The sequence below is a fragment of the Struthio camelus genome, chromosome 15 (assembly GCF_040807025.1).
Source record: "Struthio camelus isolate bStrCam1 chromosome 15, bStrCam1.hap1, whole genome shotgun sequence".
Lineage (NCBI taxonomy): Eukaryota > Metazoa > Chordata > Aves > Struthioniformes > Struthionidae > Struthio > Struthio camelus.
Window position 1 is genome coordinate 21,129,412 of NC_090956.1, and position 22,746 is coordinate 21,152,157.

Consider the following 22,746-nt stretch of genomic DNA (forward strand, 5'->3'; position numbering starts at 1 on the left):
TTACAGCCAAGCTTTTTAAACTCTCTGTTGTTCTGAGCTGCAGAGCTTCTGGAAAGCAGTGCCTGGCTGTGCCAGGCCCAAGCTGGGCTGCTCCGGCACGCCAGGGCCTGGGTTTCAATCACCCCTCTGCCTTGCAGCATACCTCCTGGAGCCAGCCCTAAGCTGGCAGGACCCAGCCCACACTCCCTGGGCAGATTTTCCTAATCCCCAGCAGAGACTGACCTGCAGCAGGCACTTTTTACAGCACTTCTGAGCAGCCTGGAGAGCATTAACTCTTCCAGCCCTGGTGTGACCCAAGTAGTTTCATCTTTGTATTGGCCTCAGCTCAAAGGTGGGCTTTGCAGCTCTTGAGAAACATCAAACCACCAAAAGGCAGTTCTGTTTGGATCAGAAGCAAACCCAGCTGTACCCCCCCCCCCCTCCACCCCCAACAGTTTCCCAGCACTTCTAAGGAGGCAGTGAGCCTGACGGCTGATACCTGCCAGCTGGGGCTCTGGTCCCATGGGAGCAGAGGGGCTGGAAACCTCCAAGGACATCTTAGCACTTTCAAGCTCCCTTCTGCAGCTCAGGGTTCAGGGGCCTTGGGTGGGGGGGCAGGGGGAAGAAACTGGGGAAGCCTTTTCTCGCCCTTGCAGGCATAGATGCTACAGCGAAATGTTGAGATGCAGCATGCCAAATGCGCAGTAGTTGGTGTCTTGTTGCAAGGGGTTTAGCATATGCTGCTGACCAGCTTTTGCTGGTAATGCCCCTGTCTGCAGGGTGCAAGCACTGCCAGCACAGCTGCCCATGCAGTGTTCAGGTGTGCAATGGAAGCCCCGCTCTGCCTTGGTTGTGTGTTTTCAGCAGGGGGAGACTTGGCATGGTCCTCTGCACCTGCCTCGCTGACATCAGCAGGGCATGGCCCACTGTGCCCTGGCACACTGACCTCCAAGCTGATGCCCCACTGACACAGCACCATGACCTCGACTCAGTTGCAGTGTGTGATTGCTGCCCTTTCTCTGCCCAAACAACCGGCTGGGCTGGAAAACTGCTGCTGCGCACTGAAACTTCATGCCACAGAGTTCACTAGCAGCACTCGCCACCAATGGAAGCATTATCCCAGGGACTTACCATGAGGTTTTTTTTTTTAAATCCTGCTGCAATGTCAGGCCTGACATCAGTCATACACTAGTCTCCTCCAAGCAGTTGCCCTGCACGCAGCTGTGGTTGCCCCAGCTGGCCACCCTGAATGGAAGCCACAAACACCGGTCTGTCACATTGAGGCAAAGTCAAATCAGAGTCAGTTACTGCTATATGCTTCTTGTTTTAGCAAGAAAGGCTGAGCTGTGTTGGGAGCAAGCTTGTGTTGGCCACGCCAAGTCTCCCTGTTCAGGGAGCTGCTGCACTGAGCTTGCTGGTTCAGCAGCTAAGTAGCCATCCGAGGGTTGAGTCAAGGTAACAAAGAGCAAAGCTCCCCATTTCCCCACTGCTTGCATGCCTCGCCCTTTGAGCAGCTTCCAGGTCCCATAGGACACATGCGGCTGTGACAGGGCACAAGAAGCCATTCAGGGCGAGCGAAGCAGCATGCAGAGAGCAGATGCCTCCTGCTGTCCTGGCATCTCCTTGTATCAGCCATGCTGCTTTGCCCAGGCTGCTCCCAGCGCTGCCAAAATGTGCTGAATATGGGTGAGGAAGGCAAATGAGGTTTGATGGGGAGGTTTGTTCAACCTCATCTTTACCCAGCCCGGGCAGACTCGGGGCTTGTGCTCTTTCAGGGTTGCACAGCAGCTCAGCGCTGGCTCCAGACCTCCTCAGCTGACCTGATATGCTGTCTGTCAGCTGGTCCCTGCCAGCACCAGGCTCCTTGCAGCAGAGTCACACATGGTTAAGCCGTGGTCCCCAACTCAACCTCACTCCTGAAAAGATGCAGCATCACAGGATGCATGGGCCTTGCTCACTGAGGACCCTGATGACTCAGAGTCTTTTAGAGCGTGCTGCTGCAGGACTGAAGAGAAGGTTACACCTCCTCACGAGCAGAGGGGGAGGCAAAATCTGCCTCTCAGCTTTTACCAGCATGCCCCATCCCCGTTCTGGCCAAAGGCCTTCACGCGCTTTTCCCTTGCCACCCAGCATCTGAGCCTTGCAGTGCTCTCAATTCATTTGCAGGCACCTTGGCGTGAGGTGCAGCCACTCCTGCAGGCAACACCACCACCCTTCTCACTGATAAGAGCGAGTCCCACTGGGGATGGCTGGACCTGTGACAGGAAGGCCACAGCAACACCAGTCCAGCTGCCAGTGGCTCTGGGGGACTCCATGAGCCTCATGGTTACTCTGCTCTCCCATGACACCACTGCGCCCATGGGACATCCTGCCTAGACAGTGGAGCAAGGAGGCCAACATTCCTGCAGCTACAGGCATATTTATGGAAATGTCTAGCTGCTGCCTTAGCCACTGACCCATACAGCCTCTCCTCAAGCTCCCTGTGGGCATCTTCCGTCCAGACTAAACTCCTATGCCTGAGTGTCTTCACAAGATAAATAAGCACCCCACCAGGGAGAGGAGATGGCTTCTGCCTCATCAAGAAGGAGGCATGTAGGGTCTAGACATACGGGTACAGCATCACAGTAATCTCAGATCCCTGGAGCTCAAGTTTGGATCAGATCCCACCCCAGTGGCCCCTTTCCTGAGTCAGGGATCTGACAGGAGAGTCACATCTCTTTCTGTGAGAGATGGCCTATGTTCCACAAGTGAGCCTGAGGTATCTCATCTCCATGCCCCCAACATCAAAAGTGGCGAGGCCTGGATAAAGGTCTGCTAGGGACCTTTGTTTTTGCACACATGAGGCTAGCTCAGGAGGGGCCTCCCGGATGCCATGCAGTTATTTCCTCTCATTTTTGATGGGAATGAGCTTGCTGACCTCTGCTGGGATCTTTTCACCCAGGAGACAGAAGCTCTCCCCGCTGCCATGGGCTTGCCTTGGCAGCCTCATCTGCTGTCTTTCTGCACAAATCGAAGCTGCTGAGGTTAACTGGCTTGGGCAAGAGGTTGAGGCTCCGAAGCAGCTGTGCAAGTCCAAGGAAGCTACCTTCGTTTCAGCAAAATAATTAAACCTCCTCAAAGCAAAGGGCTTGGCTCAGGGCTCTGCACGCATTCTCAAGTGGCAAGGCCAAGTCAGCACCTCTGGGATGGTGAATCATTAAACGCAGAACCTGCGTGAAGGGGAGAGCACCCCTTGGCCACTGGACGGACAGGCTGAAACTGCCCCACAGTGAAAAGCAGCCTCTCCAAATTCCCCACCTTACGTCTCCTGAAGCTTAGCAAATTTGCTAGCATCTTATTCTTACTTGTACCCATATTTCTAAGCCAGGATAGAAATCCTGTTCCCATCTCTTCACTGCCTCTGTGGTACAAAACTTCAGGAGATAGTAGGACTAAATGAGAAAACTCTTTGCTGGAAGTTGGGGTTCAAAGAAACTCACCCAACTATCAAAGACTCAGCAGCGTTGGTAAAACCAGCTCAGAACTACCTGCTTCCTCTTTCTCAAAGGAATAGTGAATTTTAAAGCTCTGCCAAGCTCTTCCCTCCTCCCCCCATTCACTGAAGCTGTGTGTTGCATTTTCTTGCCTTGCTCTTCCTGAGCAAAGACATCTGCAATGAAAGCAGATCATGCTGCTTCAGTGTAATCAGCTCCTGCTGTTGATTCTCCACCTGAAATCACACAGCGCCTTTGTTTAGGCTCCACTGGCAAGAAGGAACAGATACTTCCAGACTCTGCCTGAAAAACAAAAAAGCATTTGTGACTCTTCCCTGACCAGGGTTTTACCTTTGTTACAGGGTTTTTCCAGGCTGCAGACACTATCTGATTTCCCCCCACTCCTCCCTCCCATCCTCAGCAATTACTACTTAAGCTGTTAAAACAAGCGTGGCCAGTCTGGTACGAAGTGGAAAATATGATCCTAGGGAAATGAGCAGGCAGGGGAAAAGGGAGGTCAAGGGGAGGTGGGCTAGGAGCAAGAGAGAAAAGGATTAGGCAAGGAGAAGTTTCACTCTCCCATGAAAGCAAAGGCTCCCAGCCTGCTCAGGCCAATGCCTCTAACCTCCAACACCACCTACAGCTGTCCAGGCTCCTCTCTGACTGCCACTGCCACTGTTGCTCTGAGTTCCCTTCCTTCAACCTGGAAGATACAAAGTCTTTGCAAGCCAAATGAAGGATGAACAAGCTTGAGCTCACTGCAACATCCTCTCCATTTCAAATACATCTCCACATCAGGCTTTCAGCTTGTTCCAGTGTGGGAAGATTGGTTAAACAGTGCCATCATTTAGGCCACGATGAAGCCATGGTACTTGGCCCACTCCAAATTCAGCCAGATGCAGACCCTGAAGGCGGCACCTCTCCAGCCATTTAAGGCCTTAGCTGTACTTGCAAAATCCATTCCTGCACATCAGGGATCACTACACAACTGCACACAAGCTGATGTGAATGGTAGTTTCCCAGAACCATCTATCTTAAATGTGTTTCAGGATGTTTTGTTTTCTTAAAGCTTCATTACCCAAAGTAAGCGATTCTTTAAGAATCAAGCTTTTAATAAGAAAGGTTTAACTTCCGCATGGGAAGAAGGGGAAACCCCCTAAAGCCAGCAATTATGACTAAGACCTAAAATCCCCAAGTCTGAGATTAGTTATTTTGTTGCTGAATGATCTGGAAGTGTCAGCATGCATCTAAGCAGTCCCAAATCCACAATTCTGCTTTGAGCAGAACATTTCCATTTCAAACTTCCCAGTCCACATGACATTGATGTAACATTTCCGGCTTTTGAGTTCAAAACAAAAAAGGCTTTAATTTATATAAAACAAAATCATGTATAATCAGTTGAACAACATTGACTGTACAAAGGAATAAAAAGAAAATAAAAGGACAGTTTAAAAAAAAAACCCCACAATCCCATAGGAATGGTACAAGTGTTGGAGAGCAGCTAAAGACTAGTGTTGATATCAGACACAAGAACCTTTTTCTTTTAAATTACTAAAAAAAAGAAAAAAAAAAAACACCGAGCATGGGTCTTTCATTTCAATCCAGAGAGGATCTATTGAGATTTTATAGGGCAAAATCCACTGTGGGCAAAAGACATAGGAGGTGTCATTTGCTTCAGAGCAAAATCAAGCACAGGTAAATAAAGTTTTTTTTCCTAGACATGGAGTCTGGCTACTGTGGAGGCAGGTGGCCATGTGTGGCCCTGTGTTGCCCAGAAGTTTTTCAGGAGAAGTCGCCTTTTGCAGTGCTTGAGGGCATCACCTGTTGGCCATATATCCCTGGATTCCCGGGCTGCTGAGCCAGTGATTGTCTTCTGCTCCATGTTAAGTGATGGGAAACAGGTGCCAGTCAGCCCAGACAGGTTCTAGAAATCCCCCGGCCTCCACACCACCAAGCCAAAATTGGCTACAGCTTTGCTCTTAAGCCAAATCACTACTACAAAGGATTCCTCTCCTCCTTGCCTGCCCCCTCCCTTTGGGTTTAATTCCCTCCTCGCTCATTTGAGCTGAGCAATAAAGCACACTAGAGACAAGCTAAGAAGTCCACCCTTGGAATGCATTTTGTTTTAAAGAGCAGGGAAGGGAAAGGCTCCTTCATTTCCTAGGCTAGTTTAGAAGAAAGAGGAAGTGCCCTGCAGAGGGGATGTATCAGCCTAGGATGTGCCCCCTCCTGCCTGCTTGAACAAAACGGGTTGTCAGCCACGCAAGAACTGCTGCAGCTTCATTCTGCCCATGCCATGTAACAAGCTGTTTTTGAGGGGGGCAGAAAAGCAAGTCAAGGCCTTGAGGAATTGTTAGTAATGGGAGGAAGATGGCAGCACTGTACAGGTTGGTCTCCTCGGTAAAGAGGAGACTGGCCCAGCATAATGAAAAGCAGTTCACTGAGATCTGAAGGCCATGAAAGCTACTCACAAACTAACTGTCCTGACTGCCTACAAGAATCTGCCAACATAACTAGAGCCTGGCAGTGGGACCAAGCTATCTTCTGTAAAAAGGTCTAGATTTTTTTTTCCCCCTCAAGTTTCCAGGAGAATTTCCAGCACAAATCAACACCTTACTATGGGACTAAAGCGAGGGAAGCACATGCCCTTACATGACAGATCTTCCCCCACAACATGCATATATCTCAAGATCTTGTCACTGAGCATGCTTTGCTCTCTCAAATCCAGGAGCAGTACTACAGACAAAAGCAGTTTGCCCTTCCTGATTTCCTACCAGAGCCACATGAGAGCAGAATGCATTTGTCACTTAATGCAAGCCCACGGTTTGTGCAACTGCTCTTTTCCACACCAACTGTTTTCAGTTTTCTTATTCCAATAGGGGCTAGCTTTCCAGTCCCAATCACTGCCTGCTCCTTCACACTCCAGTAGGAAAAGCTGGTTCTCTGCTTTCCTCACTTTCATCTAAGAACAGGAGCCACAGCAACAATAGCTTAGGCATAAGGAAGAAGAAATAAGCCAGGATTCAGGGGCCTCTGTCTCCTGGGCTGGTGACCTTACGATCTGGAGAGCAGGGGGTGCACCCAGACAGCTGTATGGAGATGCAGGACTGCAGAAGCTGTGCAGCCATAGGGGATAGATTCCACACTTTTTCTCTGCTTTAGACTTGATGCTTCCACTCTGCTTCTCAATCCTTGATCAGCTGCACATCAGAAAATGTGAACACTGCATCAGTTGACTGTGTGAGTTCTAACCTCAGAGTTGCATCTCTCTCCTGCCTTACCATCCTCCCCCCAAATTCACATCCTTGGTCTCCACTCTGTCCTTCAATTGATTTAAACACCACCCCTGCCTACTTGCAATCTTTAGGGAACAATAACAATAAAGTAGCTTGGATTATTTAACACAAATTATTCTTTCCTTCTGCATATGTATTATTAAAAAAGTGGGACAACTGAAAGCATCTTAAAGCATTTGTATGTTTTCACCCTAAAATTCCTCACTTCTCCCCTTTTGCTAACACTGGAAAAGTTAATCCAATGCTTTTATTTACATGGCTTCATAAAATTTTCCCTGACTGCTTTTTAAAAAAAAAAAAACACCTTTAAAAAAAACAAGTTATATGTGTGTGTGTATGTGTGTATATATATATATATATATAAAAATATTTACATAAATAGTTGAAGGTGACAAGCAAACTGCTTCTTTCAGCTTTCCAATTGGCCAACTCTTGCTTTTTTTTTTTTTTTTTTTTTTTTTTTTTTGGCAACAGCATGTTGACATCCTGGTTGAAACTGTCATAAGTCCCCTGCCCCCATTTCTTTTTTTCCTACATCCAACAATCACTATTGCACCAGCTATCTGTTCAGGAGTCCAAGAGTTAAAGTTGCAGCACAGACTCTCTTTGCCTACTCCCTTAAGCCTCTCAATCTTCCATTAAATCCATTTCTCTACTGAGACTGGATGAGCTTTTTCCCTTTCCCTCCCACCCCAACCCAGCAGCTGTTGAATTTTCCACCCCAGGCTGAGAGGTAAAGCCTAAAGCATTCTTGGAGGGGCACTTGGCAGACTCCTCTCCCTGCCAGTCCAATGAGATCCAGCCGGCACCACACTTCATATAGAAAACCAAACATGAGCACGTTCCCAGTCTTGTGTGCACCGTTGGAAAAGCAACCAAGGCCTATCCGAAAGGATCCAGTTGAAAAGGGTTGTGTGTGCAAACATCTGTACATCGGTGGGTAGGTGTGGACATATTAAGAAGCTCATGGTGCATCCATCCTGCTAAGAAATCTTGCAGTTGTTGCGTGAGCAGTTCTGTGGGGGGCTCTGGGGTGGACGAATGGATTTGGATCTCTTCAAGCTGTTACCTTTGCTGCTGCTCCCACCCCCACTGCTGGCCAGAGAATATGACCGGCCATGCATCATCACTGCATTCATCCCATTTGCCATAGAGAAGGATTTCAGATGACTCTTGATGGTGACAGGCAATGGCAGCTTGTCAATGAGGTGAACTGGGGTGCAGGACACAATGGCTCGGCAGCACAGGTCCTGTAAGCTGAACACTGGTGAGAGAAAAGACAAGACGGTCAAGATTGCAAGGACAGGCTTCTTCCTACAACAATTCTTTATGCTGTGTAGTTCTTGTTTCTTAGAGAAGAAAAGCTAAGAGAAAAGCTAGGAGCCTTGAAGAGAGAACAGATTAGTTGGGAACCCTTTATTCCCAACTTTTTGTCCTAAATTCCAGGCAAGCTCAGCCTTTACAGCTTAGTGTTATTTGAGACTTCAGCTTTGGTGGCAGCACTGGGGTAGACACTACTGCCACTCCTCCTAGCACAGTGGACAGGATAGGTAGAGGCCTTGCTCACATTCCTGCCAGACACACTTTCTCAGGCTACCATTTGGCAACACTTTCTCAGGCTACCATTTGGCAACCCGAAGGAAAGGCCCACAGGAAGCAGGCAACAGGTTCTGTAAGCCCTGAGGCTGGACATATTCCCATTTTGGATTGGTTTGGCAAGAAGCAGCCAAGGAGCAGGCTCTATGCTGAGTGATTGCAGCAGCAAAGATCCCACAAAGCTAGAACAAGGCTCAGCCACTTGAGGCTTCCCAACGTCTTCTTAGCTCAGTACAAGACATGTGAATCTGCTCTGGGAAGTCTACTTGGATGGGATTTCCCAGCAACCGGCCACAGGAGGGCATGCTTTCACCTCCAGCCTGCAGAAGGCTGCAATCTGTAAAAGTCACTCTGCTATTCTAGAGCAGGCAGCGCAGGAAGCCATCAGTTAGAAATCCTGCCTCTGGAAAAGATTCAGGAGACATCTACAGCAAAGAGAATTTCACTTTCAAACCACATTGCTAGCTACCCACCTACACTAGCTCAACATAAGGCAAGCCTTCAGTGCAAAGCACGGTGTCACACAGCACCAAGGAACTTGCTGTCAGGATGCAACCCTCTACCTCTCGCATGAATGAGTGTCTGAATTGCAAATTCAGCCCAGATTGCTTCTCTCCTGCTCACCAGCCTTCCACAAGGAAGGAACAGTAGCATACCAACAAGGTCACGTGCAGTGATTTGGTGATGCAGGCTAGCTAATAGGATCTTCCCTTCCCCAATGAGCAGGAACTCAGGACCCATATGAAGGTAGACAACCCCACAGGTGGGCATATAAAACTCCTGCTGCTCAGTCTGTCAGTGGGGCACACTGCCACCTCCAGTCAGGAATGTGGGACCTAAAATTGTTTTACTTCAAATGGAACATGCTAAGAAACAGTATGGACTCAGCTCAATCCACCACACTGTGTGCATGACATGCTGGAACATTCCCCTGCACTGCTCCATGTCTGGAATAGGGATGCAATTTAGTCCCTTTCAACATCTTGTGCTGCCTTGGATTTGCTCAGCCTTCCTGTCTCTCTGAAGCAGGAAATACCAGCTCCAGCAAGGATGAGGACAGAGGTCCTTATGCTTGGATTCATCCCGCATAAACATTTGACTGAAGTACTTTTAAATTGTGAGCTTAATTACCCTCAGCCTCCACTAGAACAGAGAGAAGTGTAGGATGCTCCAGAGCAATTCAGAACCTAGATGTGCCACAATGCCCCCTGGAGCTGCCCATCCCTCACTGCTAGCTGCAGGGTTCCTGCAGTAATACAGGTAACATGGTGAAATGCCTCAAGCTAGACAAGCTGCACATGAGCCATAACATGTCAGGTGCTTTCAGATCCCACAGTTACTAGTAAACAAGCCTCCCACCTGGGGGGAGGCAGACAGCCATATCCCTCCATTTCAGCTCAGTCAGCTGTCATGCCTTCCCCACTCAGAGCATCTTCCCCACTACTGACCTCTGTTGGGTCTCCAGATCTTCTCCATGCCATGCCGCATGAGCACAATACGAGACAATTCTGTGAAGGATTCTATGACGTTGAAGTTGCACAGTGGGCTGACCTCAAAAAATGTCATGCAGTTCTTCTCCGCATAGGCCCGGGCCTGCTCTGTTGGTACTTGCCGCTTGAAGGCGAGGTGAAGCCTGTTTCCCACCAGGATCCGAGGGACACCCGGGGCATGCTTTAAACAAAAAAAACACAAAACACTTGCATCCAAGTATTCTGCTTATCTTCAAAAGCAGTGCAGGCGTAAGACATACAAGCTATTCTGTAATGATGAGTGACTGCCACACAAGCAGTACTAGATGAGAAAGTCTAAGTTATCCTCTCCAAAATCCATTTTAGAAGTAATTACCCTATGTTTCTTGGCTATTCCCAAGCTCTTTCATGCTACTCTGGATTTACATAGAAGTGGAGGGCAGGCACTTTTCCCCTTGCTTTGCTGATTAGTAGATTGCAGTGATTCTCCACTGCAGAGCCACTCCTATCCCCATCTCAAAGGTGCAACCTCCCAGGATTTTTAATCACAAACCACTGCACTCATGCATCAAGTTTATCTTCCCACACTACCATACACATTTACTCTTCACAGCCATAAGGGCCAGCAGCCCTAGCGAGTGAATGGTGCATTACCTACATATGTTCTTTCACTCAACTTACCTCATCTATTTCCTTTATCCATCGATCTATCCCATCAAACGACCAGCGATTAGTGATATCATACACCAAGAGAATTCCCTAGTAAAAGAAAACATGCAGTTAGGAAGTTGCATACTATGCAAACTAAAAGGGAGATGCATCTGAAAAGACAATTTCTATATTTAGAAACCAAAAGGCTAAGACACAGAAAGAACAATTCTCAATTTGCTCTATTAGCCCTAGCAAGAACACAAATATGCAGCAAGTCTGTACTAACTCGGATCCATTAGAGAGGGATTTACCCCCATTTCTAACAAATTAGCAGCTCTGGTAAAGGCAGCAATTCTGATTTGGGAGATGCTCAAGCAAAAACATTTCCAAAGCAGCAGAGTCTTTGCAAAGGAGGACCTGCCGCAGTGATTTTGTTTCAGATTTGTGACTAGACGAGTATATGTTTCGCACAACCTTGTTTCCTGCATCTGCATGCTAGTCCCATGTTGTTATTCCAAGCAGACGCAGGAAGCAAGGCTGTGCAAAATATACTCGTCCAGTCACAAATCCGAAACAAACTTACTGAGGCAGAAACAGGCTTTTTCCTTTCCCCTTATGCAGAACAGCTACCTTAAATAGCAGGATGGTAGCAGAATCTGACAAAGTTAATAAAGCACACCCATCTTCAGCACATTTTTCCTCTCCTCCACAACCTCTTTCATTTGGTGTTCCTTTTACTGTCAGGGAAGGAGTTGAGTGATTTCAGTACTCAAGGTTAACAAGAGTCTAAAGGATTAAGAACTCAGGACCAGGGTCTAAGCTAGACTGCTGAAGGCTGGCAATGCTGCTAATTGTCAGTGTTGCACTGGCAGAAAACAAACATAGCTACAGTGACTCTAGCAAATCAGGCAACGTAAGAGCCATAGCAGATCAGATCAAAGCTCTTCCAAGTGTACAGTCCTGTCACTGATGGAAACCAACTGCTGGTAGCTGCAGTGTTACCTGAACAGACCAGGTACAGGTCTGCTCCCCAGAACACTCTCCCAGCCCTCAGTTTGTGTGTCCATGTGCACGTGTGTGTGTGCACGCACATGAGAAAGAGGAGGAAGCCTGCCCTGTAGGAGACACAGCTCAAGATGATAGTCAGAACATGAATTGTAAAACTTTAAATGGTTAAAGATCATCCAGAAGAAAGATGCAGTGGTAAGCCACAGGCAGCCGAGCTGTAAAGGCCCCCTTGCCACCACCCACTGCCAAAGAAATCTGCCAGGTCCTCAGGAAAGGAAGCCGCTCAGGCATGCGGCTTACCCGTGGCCAGCCTGCCGCTAGTGGCTGCTTGACAGCCAACACAGCAACTCTGCTTTTAACTCCTATCAACTACCGGGAAGGGGCTAAAGCCTCCTTCTACCCTGTGTTGCAAGGTGGAATTTCCTCTTTCATTCTACTTAGCCAACGGTATAGTATTTTCCAATGTCTTTTTCCTTTTTTCTTTCTTCTAAGAAGAGATGTACCTACTGCACACTCAGGCCCACATTTATCTTCCCTAGGCACTAAGCATCTCTCTCAAGGTATAGCACAACAGTGTTGATGCCTGGGACAGGCACAAGTCAACACAGGGAAGTTTGAGTTTGCACCAGTGATAACACGCAGCAGCACCTCCGAGGGTGCTCCAAGTCTAGCTAACAGGCCACTCAGGCTCACAGCAACACCTACTGGGTAAGCTTTTTTTGATTCAAAGTATTTCTGAGGACAGCCACATGGAAACTAGGCTATGTCCGGCCTTACAGGTACACAAGTTGATGCATCAGGAGTTACCTCTTAGTATCAATGGTAAGGCACATAAAGGACTTGAATCAATTGTCTCAAGGAGCAGCTAGTGCTCCCATTGTTTTTCCAACCTGTCATTTCTCTTTTCTTTTATGATCAAGAACATTGCAAAATCATAATTGAAGATACCCAGAAATAGGAACTAGAGAAGAGATGAACTCACATTGCTGAGAACTCATATTGCAGCACAGCCAGGCACAACATAGAGCATCATATGGAAAATAACCCAGTAGCAACAAGACTGAGCTAAGGGCAAAACAAACCAGTTCAAGTTACAAGACTCCAGGGTGACAGATCATTTAGCAGCAAGTTTGGCAGAACCAGTCTTTTATTAATCTGAGGTGTCCTCCAGGAACAGTCATTCCTACAGCAAACCCCCAGTTCAATCAAAGTATATCTTAAGTTGGCAAAGGAATGTCTCATTTGACAGCCTAGTCTTCTCCAGCTGAGATACCTAGAAGTAGCTCAGTGAAGGAGGGAGGTGGTAACCTGCCTAACATTCATCCTGGTAGAAGTCAATGTCCCATCAAGTATCCTAATGTTCCAGTAAAGTTACTGCTTTATTCATTTAAGCAGAAGATCTACTACCCAGAAAAGAAACTCAATCCACTCAGTCCTCCTGTAACACAGCTTTAAATTATTTGCTGCTGCCAAAGCCCATGATGCACTGGGAAAACTGAGAAACTGTGTACAGAGATGTGATATAAGTTTATAAAAAATGATCATAAAAATGAGATTTGGAGTACACTGGAAAGAAATATCAGGGCATTTGAGCCCTCATAATAGTGTCATGTCTTAGGTTGGCACTTAACACTTTCCCACTGTTTAGGAAAACAGTCTTTCTTCAAGCTATACTGGCACACCCAGCATACATTATTTTGTTTCCTGTTTTTTCAGAACTTCTCTCAGAGCAAGTAGCTCTTACAAAGCCTGTCCACTTTCTATAGTTTCTTTTAATCTTTGTCAAAAAGAGTTCTGATTCTAGAGTGTTAGCTTCTTCCTTCTTGTACATCACTCCCCTCTATGCAGTTGCTTTCTAAGTGAAGCTTGGCCGTTTTGTCCTCATTTACCTTTCTAATATCTACTCATCTGCATTTTTGCCATTTGCAGAAAGGATAAAACATACTAAAAGAAGGGGAAAAGGTAAGAAAGGCAAGTCTTCCATGGTGGGTTGTTTTTCATTTTTGATAGCTCAACATAAAAAACAAGCACAAAGTTTTGGTTAAGGCTGTTTTGAGTGACCTGACAGTAAGTTTTCATACAAACAGTAAGCAAGTAGATTATGCATATGTGTATGTGGTGGGGGGAACAGACTGATCTTAAGCTTCTTCCAGGGAAAGCTTTGAGTTCATTCCTGTCCCATAATTTTTTTGGGCTGTCATTTCTAAAACAGTTAAAACAAGACTTCATACTCGAAAAGAATCAGAGGGCAAGGTTTTTTTTTTTTTTTTTTGCTTTTTGGAGGAAAGAGTTTTGGTTTCTTCTAGGTCTAGGTAGAGGAAAAAAGTAGAAAATAATTATCTTTTGTTAACAAAAAAAACTGCAAAACTAAAAACAGTACTTTTCAAGAACCCAATCATGAACTACCCACTACTAGGTTAGGGATGTTTTGAAAAAAATTGAGATTCTGAGCTTTATTTTTATTTTTGCTATATGAGTTTTGACCCCTAGCTTCCAGGGCTGCACATGTGCATGAAAAGCTTCAGTCTACTTGATGTTACTGAAAGAGTGCATGACAGCCAGGGAATGATAAAGTAGAAAGAGTTTGATGACCCTTTCCAAGGCATAAACAAATTGTGAACAAGTTAAATTAAATCTACTTTATTTCTGGACTGAGGTTCCTTTGGCCAACAGAAACACACCCAAGACCTAGTTTGTCAAGATCGCTTCTGCCAGAAATATGCTCTAGGAGAAGAGCGTCTTTAAGCATGCTGGCAGCTGCAGTCTAAGATCTCCTTAAAGAGGAATAAGGATAAAATACCAGAAAAATGCAACACTGAGTTCTCAGTAGCAAGGTGGAAATGAAGACGATACTTTCTAAGTGCATGAAAAGACACACCATTTCCCCAAGTTTATCCTCCAAAGTCAGAACACAGCTCCATGCACACACTTTAGAATCAAGAATCTCAAGTCAAACTTTCCAAAGATCAGGAAACATCAAGGCCAAGCTGTCTAAAATACTGATTCTGCCTCATCTTTCCCAGCAAGAGGGTATTAAGATCAGCTTTATATTTACTCAGCATGAGATGGATGAGGCAGCCTTAAAACCCCTCTCCAATGTGTGGCATTGCCAGATACCTTGTACTTCTTCCAAACAGTGCGGGTATGCTCCAGACACCACATTTCTTCTATATGACACATCCCAAATACACTCTGCCTTTACTACTTTCTCCTCTAGAGAGGAAAGTACACAGACAGGGGTGCAGACAGGGAATTGGCTCCATCTCTCCTGACAATTCCAACTAAGATCTTTTTTCCAGTTTAAAAAAAAAAAAGCGCTTGAAATTTTAATTAACCAGAAAAAAGAGCAGACTTCCATTTGCAACATAAATAGTTCTCTTTACAAAAGCCTAGATCACTGTGAACATCATAATTATCTCCATACCTCTCAAATAACATTTGATTTCACAAAACAACTTTGAAGCGTTACGCACCTCAACCTCCCCTAGTTTCCATAGCATAGGGAAGTGAAAAGCTCCAGCCAAACTCCACATGCAAGTTCTCAAATCTAGGTTATTCTAGAGCCCTCACCAATTCAACTCATCAACTACTCAAGCATCCTTTCCTCCTCTTCTCCTCAACCTGTTTACAAGCTTTGTGTTAGGAGACTGGACTCATCTCTAGACCTTTCTCAAGTCTTTTGACACCTCATTTTCAAAGTTTATTCTCACTCTGAATTGAATGCTAAATTTGTTCAATTTCATACCACTGCCTGTACATTAATACAAGCCTAAGCATACCAGCAACGGAAGTTTCCATATACTTGCTGCCTCACACAGCAAACAAAGAATACAAGAGATCATCTGTTATTGTGTGAAGCAGCACACGTGGACACTTACTTTGACAAAAGTTAAATTTGTATTCATCAGTAGCTTACAGAGAGATCTGTCTGCATAGCCAAAGGGGAAGTTGAATAATGTCTCTGAGACTGCTGTTAGCTTGCTGCAGGTGCCTAAATTGGACTTACAAGTAACAAGCTTTTGGAGGTGACAGAGCAGCAGCATGCTCACTCACCAATGAGAATTAGACTTCTCACAGAATCACAGAATGGTTGAGGTTAGAAGGGATCTCTGGAGATCAGCTAGTCCAACCCCCTCTGCTCAAGCAGGGTCCTCTAGAGCTAGGGTCACCTAGGACCTGTCCAGACAGCTTCTGAGCATCTTCAAGGATGGAGGCTCCACCAACCTCTCCGGGGAACCTGTTCCAGTGCTCCATCACCTTCACAGTCAAGAAGTTTCTCCTCAGGTTCAGATGGAACTTCCTGTGCTTCAGTTGGTGCCTGTTGCTTCTCATCCTTTCCCTGGACACCACGGAGAAGAGGCTGGCCTCATCCTCTTGACATCCCCCCTCACATATTTATACACAAAATAAGATTGATTAGATCCCCCCTCAGTCTTCTCTTCCCCAGGCTGAACAGGCCCAGCTCTCGCAGCCTTTCCTCAGAGGAGACATGCTTCAGTCCCCTCATCCTCTTTGTAGCCCTCCAACCAGACTCTCTCCAGCAGTGCCATGTCTCTCTTGTACTGGGGAGCCCAGAATTGCACACAGTACTCCAGATGTGGCCTCCCCAGGGCTGAGGAGAGGGGCAGGATCACCTCCCTCCACCTGCTGGCAACGCTCCGCCTAACGCGGCCCAGGAGACCCTTGGCCTTCTTGGCCACAAGGGCACATTGCTGCCTCATGCTCAACCTTGTTGTCCACCAGCACTCCCGGGAGTCCTCCTCTGCAGAGCTGCTTTCCAGCAGGTCAAGCCCCTAGCCTGTACTGTGGCATGGGGTTCTTCCTCCCCAGGTGCAGGACCTTGCACTTGCCTCTGTGGAATTTCATGAGGTTCCTCTCTGCCTAACTCTCCAGCCTGTCCAGGTCCCTCTGAATGGCAGCACAGTCCATTTCTCTCTGAAAAAGGCTTCTCAGATGCTTTATAAGAAACCATGAGCACTGGCTCTCCAGCCACTCAGACACAAGAATACAGAGAGAAAGAACAAAGCAAGGGCTCACACAATTGCCAAAGAGCTCAGCTTAGTGCACAGGGCTTAGAGTCATTCATTGAGGCATTCTTCATCAATGGAAAAAGCTGCTGCTGAAGAAGTCTGAAAGAGCAATCTAGATTTCTCTGGGCCACAGGACAAAAACAACCAAATACACACACCCACACACCCATAAACAGAAAACTCCAGCACTGAAGGTAACTGGAACACACTTGTCTCTCCTGCCTGCTCTTTCAGATCTACATTTAAGTCACAGCTGTCCAAGTGGCACACTGGACCTTGCTCATGGGGCATTTGCATCCTGCTGCCAGATAACTTCCTAACAGTATAACACATTGGGATGTTTGTTTATCATTAAGCTTTCAGTGAACAGCTTGACAGGCTGAGGCTGACTCTTCCAGCAGCTGGAAAAACCTCCATGGAAGTGACATGACACAGCTAAAGTGTTTGCAGCAACTGAAGAAGCTGTAAGGGGTACAGCAAAGACTACATCCCAGAGCTTCCTGAGTTGCCAAAAATGCCATTACCTTCCTGCACACTATGAAGCTTTGAACAGGATAAACAGCAACTTTTCATATCAGCTGCCTAAACAGAACTCAACAATATCTGTTACTCTGTTAGGGCGGCAGCTCTGGTATAAAACGGAAGAATTTTTGAATGCTGGTTATGACTCTCTGTAGATGGCCTGAAACAGTTCATGAAGGATTTAAGTTTCTGTATCCCACATTGACTGTGAAATGATGGCAGGCCATGTTTCAAGAAATGGTTTAAGTAACCAGCATGTGAGGACACCAGCAATGATTACCTCCAGAGTAGAGAGCACAGTCATGATCTTCCTCCTCCTCCTCTCCATAATGACTGCTGGAATAACTAGCATTTGTTCTTAGCAGCTGTAAAAGTCACAATTGCATGCAACAGTCGAGAGATCAGTGTACCAGCCCTGCTTGTAGGTATGACTGAGAAGTCATAACCAAGTAGAAAAGGCAAAAGAACAACAGTAAGAGAGCAAAACGAAAGATTTTTGAAGCACCTTTCAGCTCAACTAAATGAGCTTTCACCATATGCTACACTGCAACAATTAAGATCAACTCTTTCACAATATGGCAAGCCCCTGAAGTTTCAGCTATTTCTTTACTCTTGTAAAGATCAAGGACAAATGGCACTTCCCAACTAACATTTGAATTTCTAAGGGGTTGCTGATGTAGCATCCTGCCGTTCCTGCACACTAATGAAAGGGGATTAAAGCTTCCCAACTGTCTCAAGGCCCAGCATGTATTTCACAAAAGGGATATTGCAATGAGCTGCAGAGATGCAAATTCCAGTTCCTCAGTTTACAATAGCAAGAGACATTTGTTGCATGCTACCCATCAGAACCCTAAAAAGGAAGCCAGGTTAGCTTGCTCTTTATGCTGAAGAAAGCATTACTTTGAAAATGCTCTCCTGCCTCCCATTTGTATGGCAAATAAGCTGTCTGTGCTCTCTGGAAAGATATCAGCGTACTGAAGAAGTACTACCACTACTGCAAATTTAGAAATACAGAAGCTATGAGATGCTAAAACAGTTTGAAGTCTGCAGGACTACAGACTCCCCTAGTTTGTTTTGCAGGTAGCAATACTGCTGGATTTCCGTCTCTACCCTCTTCTGCCCCTAGAGTCAGGTTGATTTGGCCTCCATATTCTTCCTCCCACCCTCAGTGCCTAGAGGTCAGTGCTACTATCCCAGAACGCATTCCTCCTCCTCTGCCCTCCTGAAGCAACGATGCCAGGACCTACTGGCCCAACCCATTCCTAAAAGGGAGGGGATGACAGAAGCTGGTGTGCTAGAAGGGGGGAAACCTCAAACTCCAGGGAAGTGAGGGGAGTAAAGGAGGGAGGTCCCATTCGCATCAGTATGCGGCAAGCCTCCTCTTTCAGCCAAAGAGCTCACTGAATCCCTGAAGAAATCAAATCATTTCGGCATGGCAGGGAGGGAGAGCATAACAGATCTGTGATCCAAGTGACAGGCCCCTGAAACCCAAATGATACCCTGAAGTTCTACAAACCTGCTGAACTGCCTTATCTATAGCATAAAAGAGGCCCATACCCCGTACTAGCCCCTTACTAGAAGTATGCACTCACATAAGCAAGGCTTTTGACACTGTCTCCCATCACACCCTCCTAGGTAAGCTCAGGAAGCGTGGGCTAGACGAGTGGACAGTGAGGTGGATTGAGGACTGGCTGGATGGCCGAGCTCAGAGGGTTGTGGTCAGTGGCGCAGGGTCAAGTTGGAGGCCTGTGGTTTGCGGTGTCCCCCAGGGGTCAGTCCTGGGTCCAGTCTTGTTCAATATATTCATCGATGACCTGGAGGAAGGGACAGAGTGCACCCTCAGCAAGTTTGCTGAGGATACTAAACTGGGGGGAGTGGCTGACACACCAGAAGACTGTGCTTCCATTCAGAGGGACCTGGATAGGCTGGAGAGCTGGGCCGAGAGGAACCTCATCAAATTCCACAGAGGCAAGTGCAAGGTCCTGCACCTGGGGAGGAAGAACCCCATGCCACAGTACAGGCTGGGGGCTGACCTGCTGGAAAGCAGCTCTGCAGAGGAGGACTCCCGGGAGTGCTGGTGGACAACAAGGTTGAGCATGAGGCAGCAATGTGCCCTTGTGGCCAAGAAGGCCAAGGGTCTCCTGGGCCGCGTTAGGCGGAGCGTTGCCAGCAGGTCGAGGGGGGTGATCCTGCCCCTCTCCTCAGCCCTGGGGAGGCCTCACCTGGAGTACTGTGTGCAGTTCTGGGCTCTCCAGTCCAAGAGAGACATGGCACTACTGGAGAGAGTCTGGTTGGAGGGCTACAAAGAGGATGAGGGGACTGAAGCATGTCTCCTCTGAGGAAAGGCTGCGAGAGCTGGACCTGTTCAGCCTGGGGAAGAGAAGACTGAGAGGCGATTTCATCCCTGTGTACCAGTATCTGAAGGGGGGGAGTGTCAAGAGGATAGAGCTAGTCTCTTCTCTGTGGTGCCCAGCAACAGGACAAGAGGCAGCGGGCACCAACTGAACCACAGGAAGTGCCACCTAAACCTGAGAAAAAACTTCTTCACTGTGAGGGTGACTGAGCATTGGAACAGGTTGCCCAGAGAGGCGGTGGAGTCTCCTTCGCTGGAGATATTCAAAACCCGCCTGGATGTGATCCTGGGAAATATGCTCTAGAGGACCCTGCTGGAGCAGGGAGGTTGGACTAGATGATCTCCAGAGGTCCCTTCCAACCTAAACGATTCTGTGATTTTGGAAAATCTTTCCGTTAGTACTACAACATCAGTACTAACAAGGCAAGAATTGCACACTGCCAAGCAGAAAGTCACTCAAGGCCACATGAGATCACTACACACTTGCAAACTGTCCCCTTGCAGCTTTTGTCTGAAGAGCCTACAGACAAGATTATCTAAAGGACCTTACACTCTGATGGGATTCCTGGTCCTGCACCTCAAGTTCAAGATTTTGGTTTTGTCCTCAGTGTTTGCTAACAGTTCTGCGCTGTGCTCTCCAGTTACACATTTTAAAGTGAATCTTACTCTCCTCACTGAGGATCAAAAATACTAAGGCATTGTGATGCATAGCAAATATCTAAAAAGATAAATAGTTCTCAAGTGTTGAAATTTCAGAAGCAATGTCAAGTCATATTAGTATAGTCTGAAATCACACCCTAATTCAGTCAGGGAGTCAAATTTGCAGTTAATGCCTTCAGCAGCAGAAACAACTCAGTAGGAAGGAAACCCCAACTGACAAGACTCCATCAGCAACGTTTCCATGTGGGGAAGGTTTTGCTACCTTCCTCCTGTCCAAAGGAGGTGGGGCAGAAGCTGGTGGGGCTGGTTAGTAGGGCAGAGCTGCATAGCACAAAGGCTTGCAAGTTCTTCCTGAAGAGAGCAGAGTTTGCAGATGAGAAAAAAAGATGGTATCAAGGAGACAAGAAAGAGGAGACTACGAGGTGGGCACAGCCAGGGAATCTGGGACATCTTCCAGTTCGGTCAGGAAAAGCTTTGCTGCACAGCCAGAGTGTGGACTACGGGAAGGAAGACCTAGAAGGCAGGTATCAGGTTGTCTTTCCAGGTGTCCTAGTCCTCCATCAGAAGTGCTCTGCACAAGTGACAGCAAGTAATTTAGCTGTCAAATGCAGTTTTTCTGGAGCATTTCCCCCTCTTGATTTCCTGAAGCTTAAGCTGCACTGACAGTATCTGCTGGGAAGCTCTTTGCACAGCCTTCAAGAACACCCACCTACCACACAGCCTTCATTCAGCAGGACTATGTGTAAAGCAGGCTCTAGTCAGAGTACAGGCAAAGGCACTGAACAGGTACTTTCACTTGGACCTTTTCAGAGGGGCAAGACAAGCAAAAAGTCAAGTCAGGGCAGGGGGCTGACTTGCTGCTACCATGGTCTGTTTCTCTGAGAGATAATTCTTGGCAGAGTTAATACCAAACCTTAAGCATAAGCCCAGACTGAAATTTGTGTGCATTAGAGAGCTACACAAGGTCTGCACTTGTGAAAACACATAGCTATTTTCCCAGGGAAGCAATATGGAATTTGTTTAAAAAAAATTTGGGAAAGAATCAAGGTGCTCAAGGAAAGTCCTTTAACTTGGGAGGGAGTAGCCACAGACTGGGCAAAATATAAGACTGTGCTGTGGCGGAAAAGGAAAACTCCGGAGAAAGTCTGGTCCCTACTACAAGATAGTTTCTTCACTTGGCAATCTCTCCCATGTTTCCTTTACAGGATTCAATTCTTACCATTACACTTGAGAAACAATAAAGTGGGGAGGGGAGTCAGGCGTGCTTCCCTCAATTCAAGAGGCTCATCACACCATGCAGTTGCTTTTGTTATTTTCTTAAGCATCATATTCCTTACCCTATTCTCAACTCAACCCCTGTAAGGGCCCATCAGGTTACTGAGGCTGGGCCCTGGCTCTTGCAAGCAAGGCTGTGAAAGTCCTCTTTAGAAACTCAAAATTTTAATTCATTCTTAAAGCTCCTCCTTGTATTCCTTATGGGCAGTCCAGTTCACACAGTCTCAGTCCTCTACTTGGTAGGACACTTTTGCTAGTTTTCAGCTTAAAAGGTGTTCATGGCTAGTTTATACCAAGTTATTCTGGTACAAATATCACCCTGTACTTTAAATAGAGCTTTTCCCCTCCCTGGCACCTCTCTCTGCTCTATTTATTCTTCCTTACCCTTTGGCTTATTAGGGTTAAACAAACTGTTTCTCTTGTCTTCACCTGGATTTGTATCAGGCTTCCTACAGCAAAAGTCTTGAAGTCAGATGCTAACAAGATGGGAGAGAGGAAAGTTAACAGCCGAGACAAACAACAGTGGAACAGAGCATCAAAAATACCTTGAAGAAACAAACAAATCAGTAGCATTTAACCCCTTTTCTCCTGAGGCCACACTGGGCTTTACACTACTGATAAAAAAGGCTGTATCACAGACCTAGTAATTGGCAGCTTTCAATCAGAGGAAGGGCAGTATTGCCAAGCTAATGTTATGCCAGAAGTAGTTATTTTCAGCATCCAGAAAATAACTAAAGGCACTGACTGAAGTCCATCCAGTGCACATAGACAGTCCTCTTGCTTTGGTTAACCATTAGAGTTTTAATTAAGATACTTTCCTCTTTCATGAAAAGATGTGGAGAGAAAGTTAGATACAATATCTGTATTCCCACTAATATAGGAATATGAGTGTATTGCCACGTGGGAGCCAGATCATCTGATACCAAAACCAATCTAAGCTTTACTTCAAGTCACCTGGAGAAGACTGTACCTGTAACTAGCCTTCAAAAAGCACCTACTTTTCACTGTGCAATACTCATCTCAAGAATACTGAGTAGTGATTTTTCACTTGGGAACTCTCCACTCCTTCTACTGAGCAGGCTCACTGTTTAGGGCTATTTTATTGTTTTTGAGGATGAAGGTTAACTATTTTAGCAGACTGGGATTGAGGAATCACAAAACTTGTTTGGAGAAGGGATTTTTGACACAAGCAGAATGCTGGGACCTGGCAGGCTTGAGGAAAAGCTATACTTTACTGCAAAAGCGAACAACAGGTCTCTGGAAGGTCTTTGCATACCTTGGCATTCCATATTAAATTGTTCACCTCAGATCAAGTTGCCTGATTAGGTTTACTGTTAACATCTGTCTCTTACACAAATTCCTTGGGGGAGATAGGATGAACAAAGCAAGCTTTTCAGAGACTTTACAGTCAGACTTCCTAAAGCAACACTGATG

At 46.5% G+C, this 22,746-nt stretch overlaps 1 protein-coding gene across 3 annotated transcripts in view; it reads right to left on the minus strand.

The window, feature by feature from the left end:
• Window positions 1-4,791: 4,791 nt before the first annotated feature.
• RAB40C (RAB40C, member RAS oncogene family) overlaps window positions 4,792-22,746 on the minus strand; it is a 44,883-nt gene continuing 26,928 nt past the window's right edge. For all 3 annotated transcript variants that reach the window (XM_068908523.1, XM_068908522.1, XM_009672085.2), the window contains 3 exons: window positions 10,495-10,572; window positions 9,793-10,015; window positions 4,792-8,012 (listed from right to left, as the gene is read on the minus strand). In XM_068908523.1, the coding sequence (XP_068764624.1) occupies window positions 7,732-8,012; window positions 9,793-10,015; window positions 10,495-10,572 (582 nt within the window). In that variant the 3' untranslated portion in view covers window positions 4,792-7,731. The remainder of the gene's footprint in view (window positions 8,013-9,792; window positions 10,016-10,494; window positions 10,573-22,746) is intronic.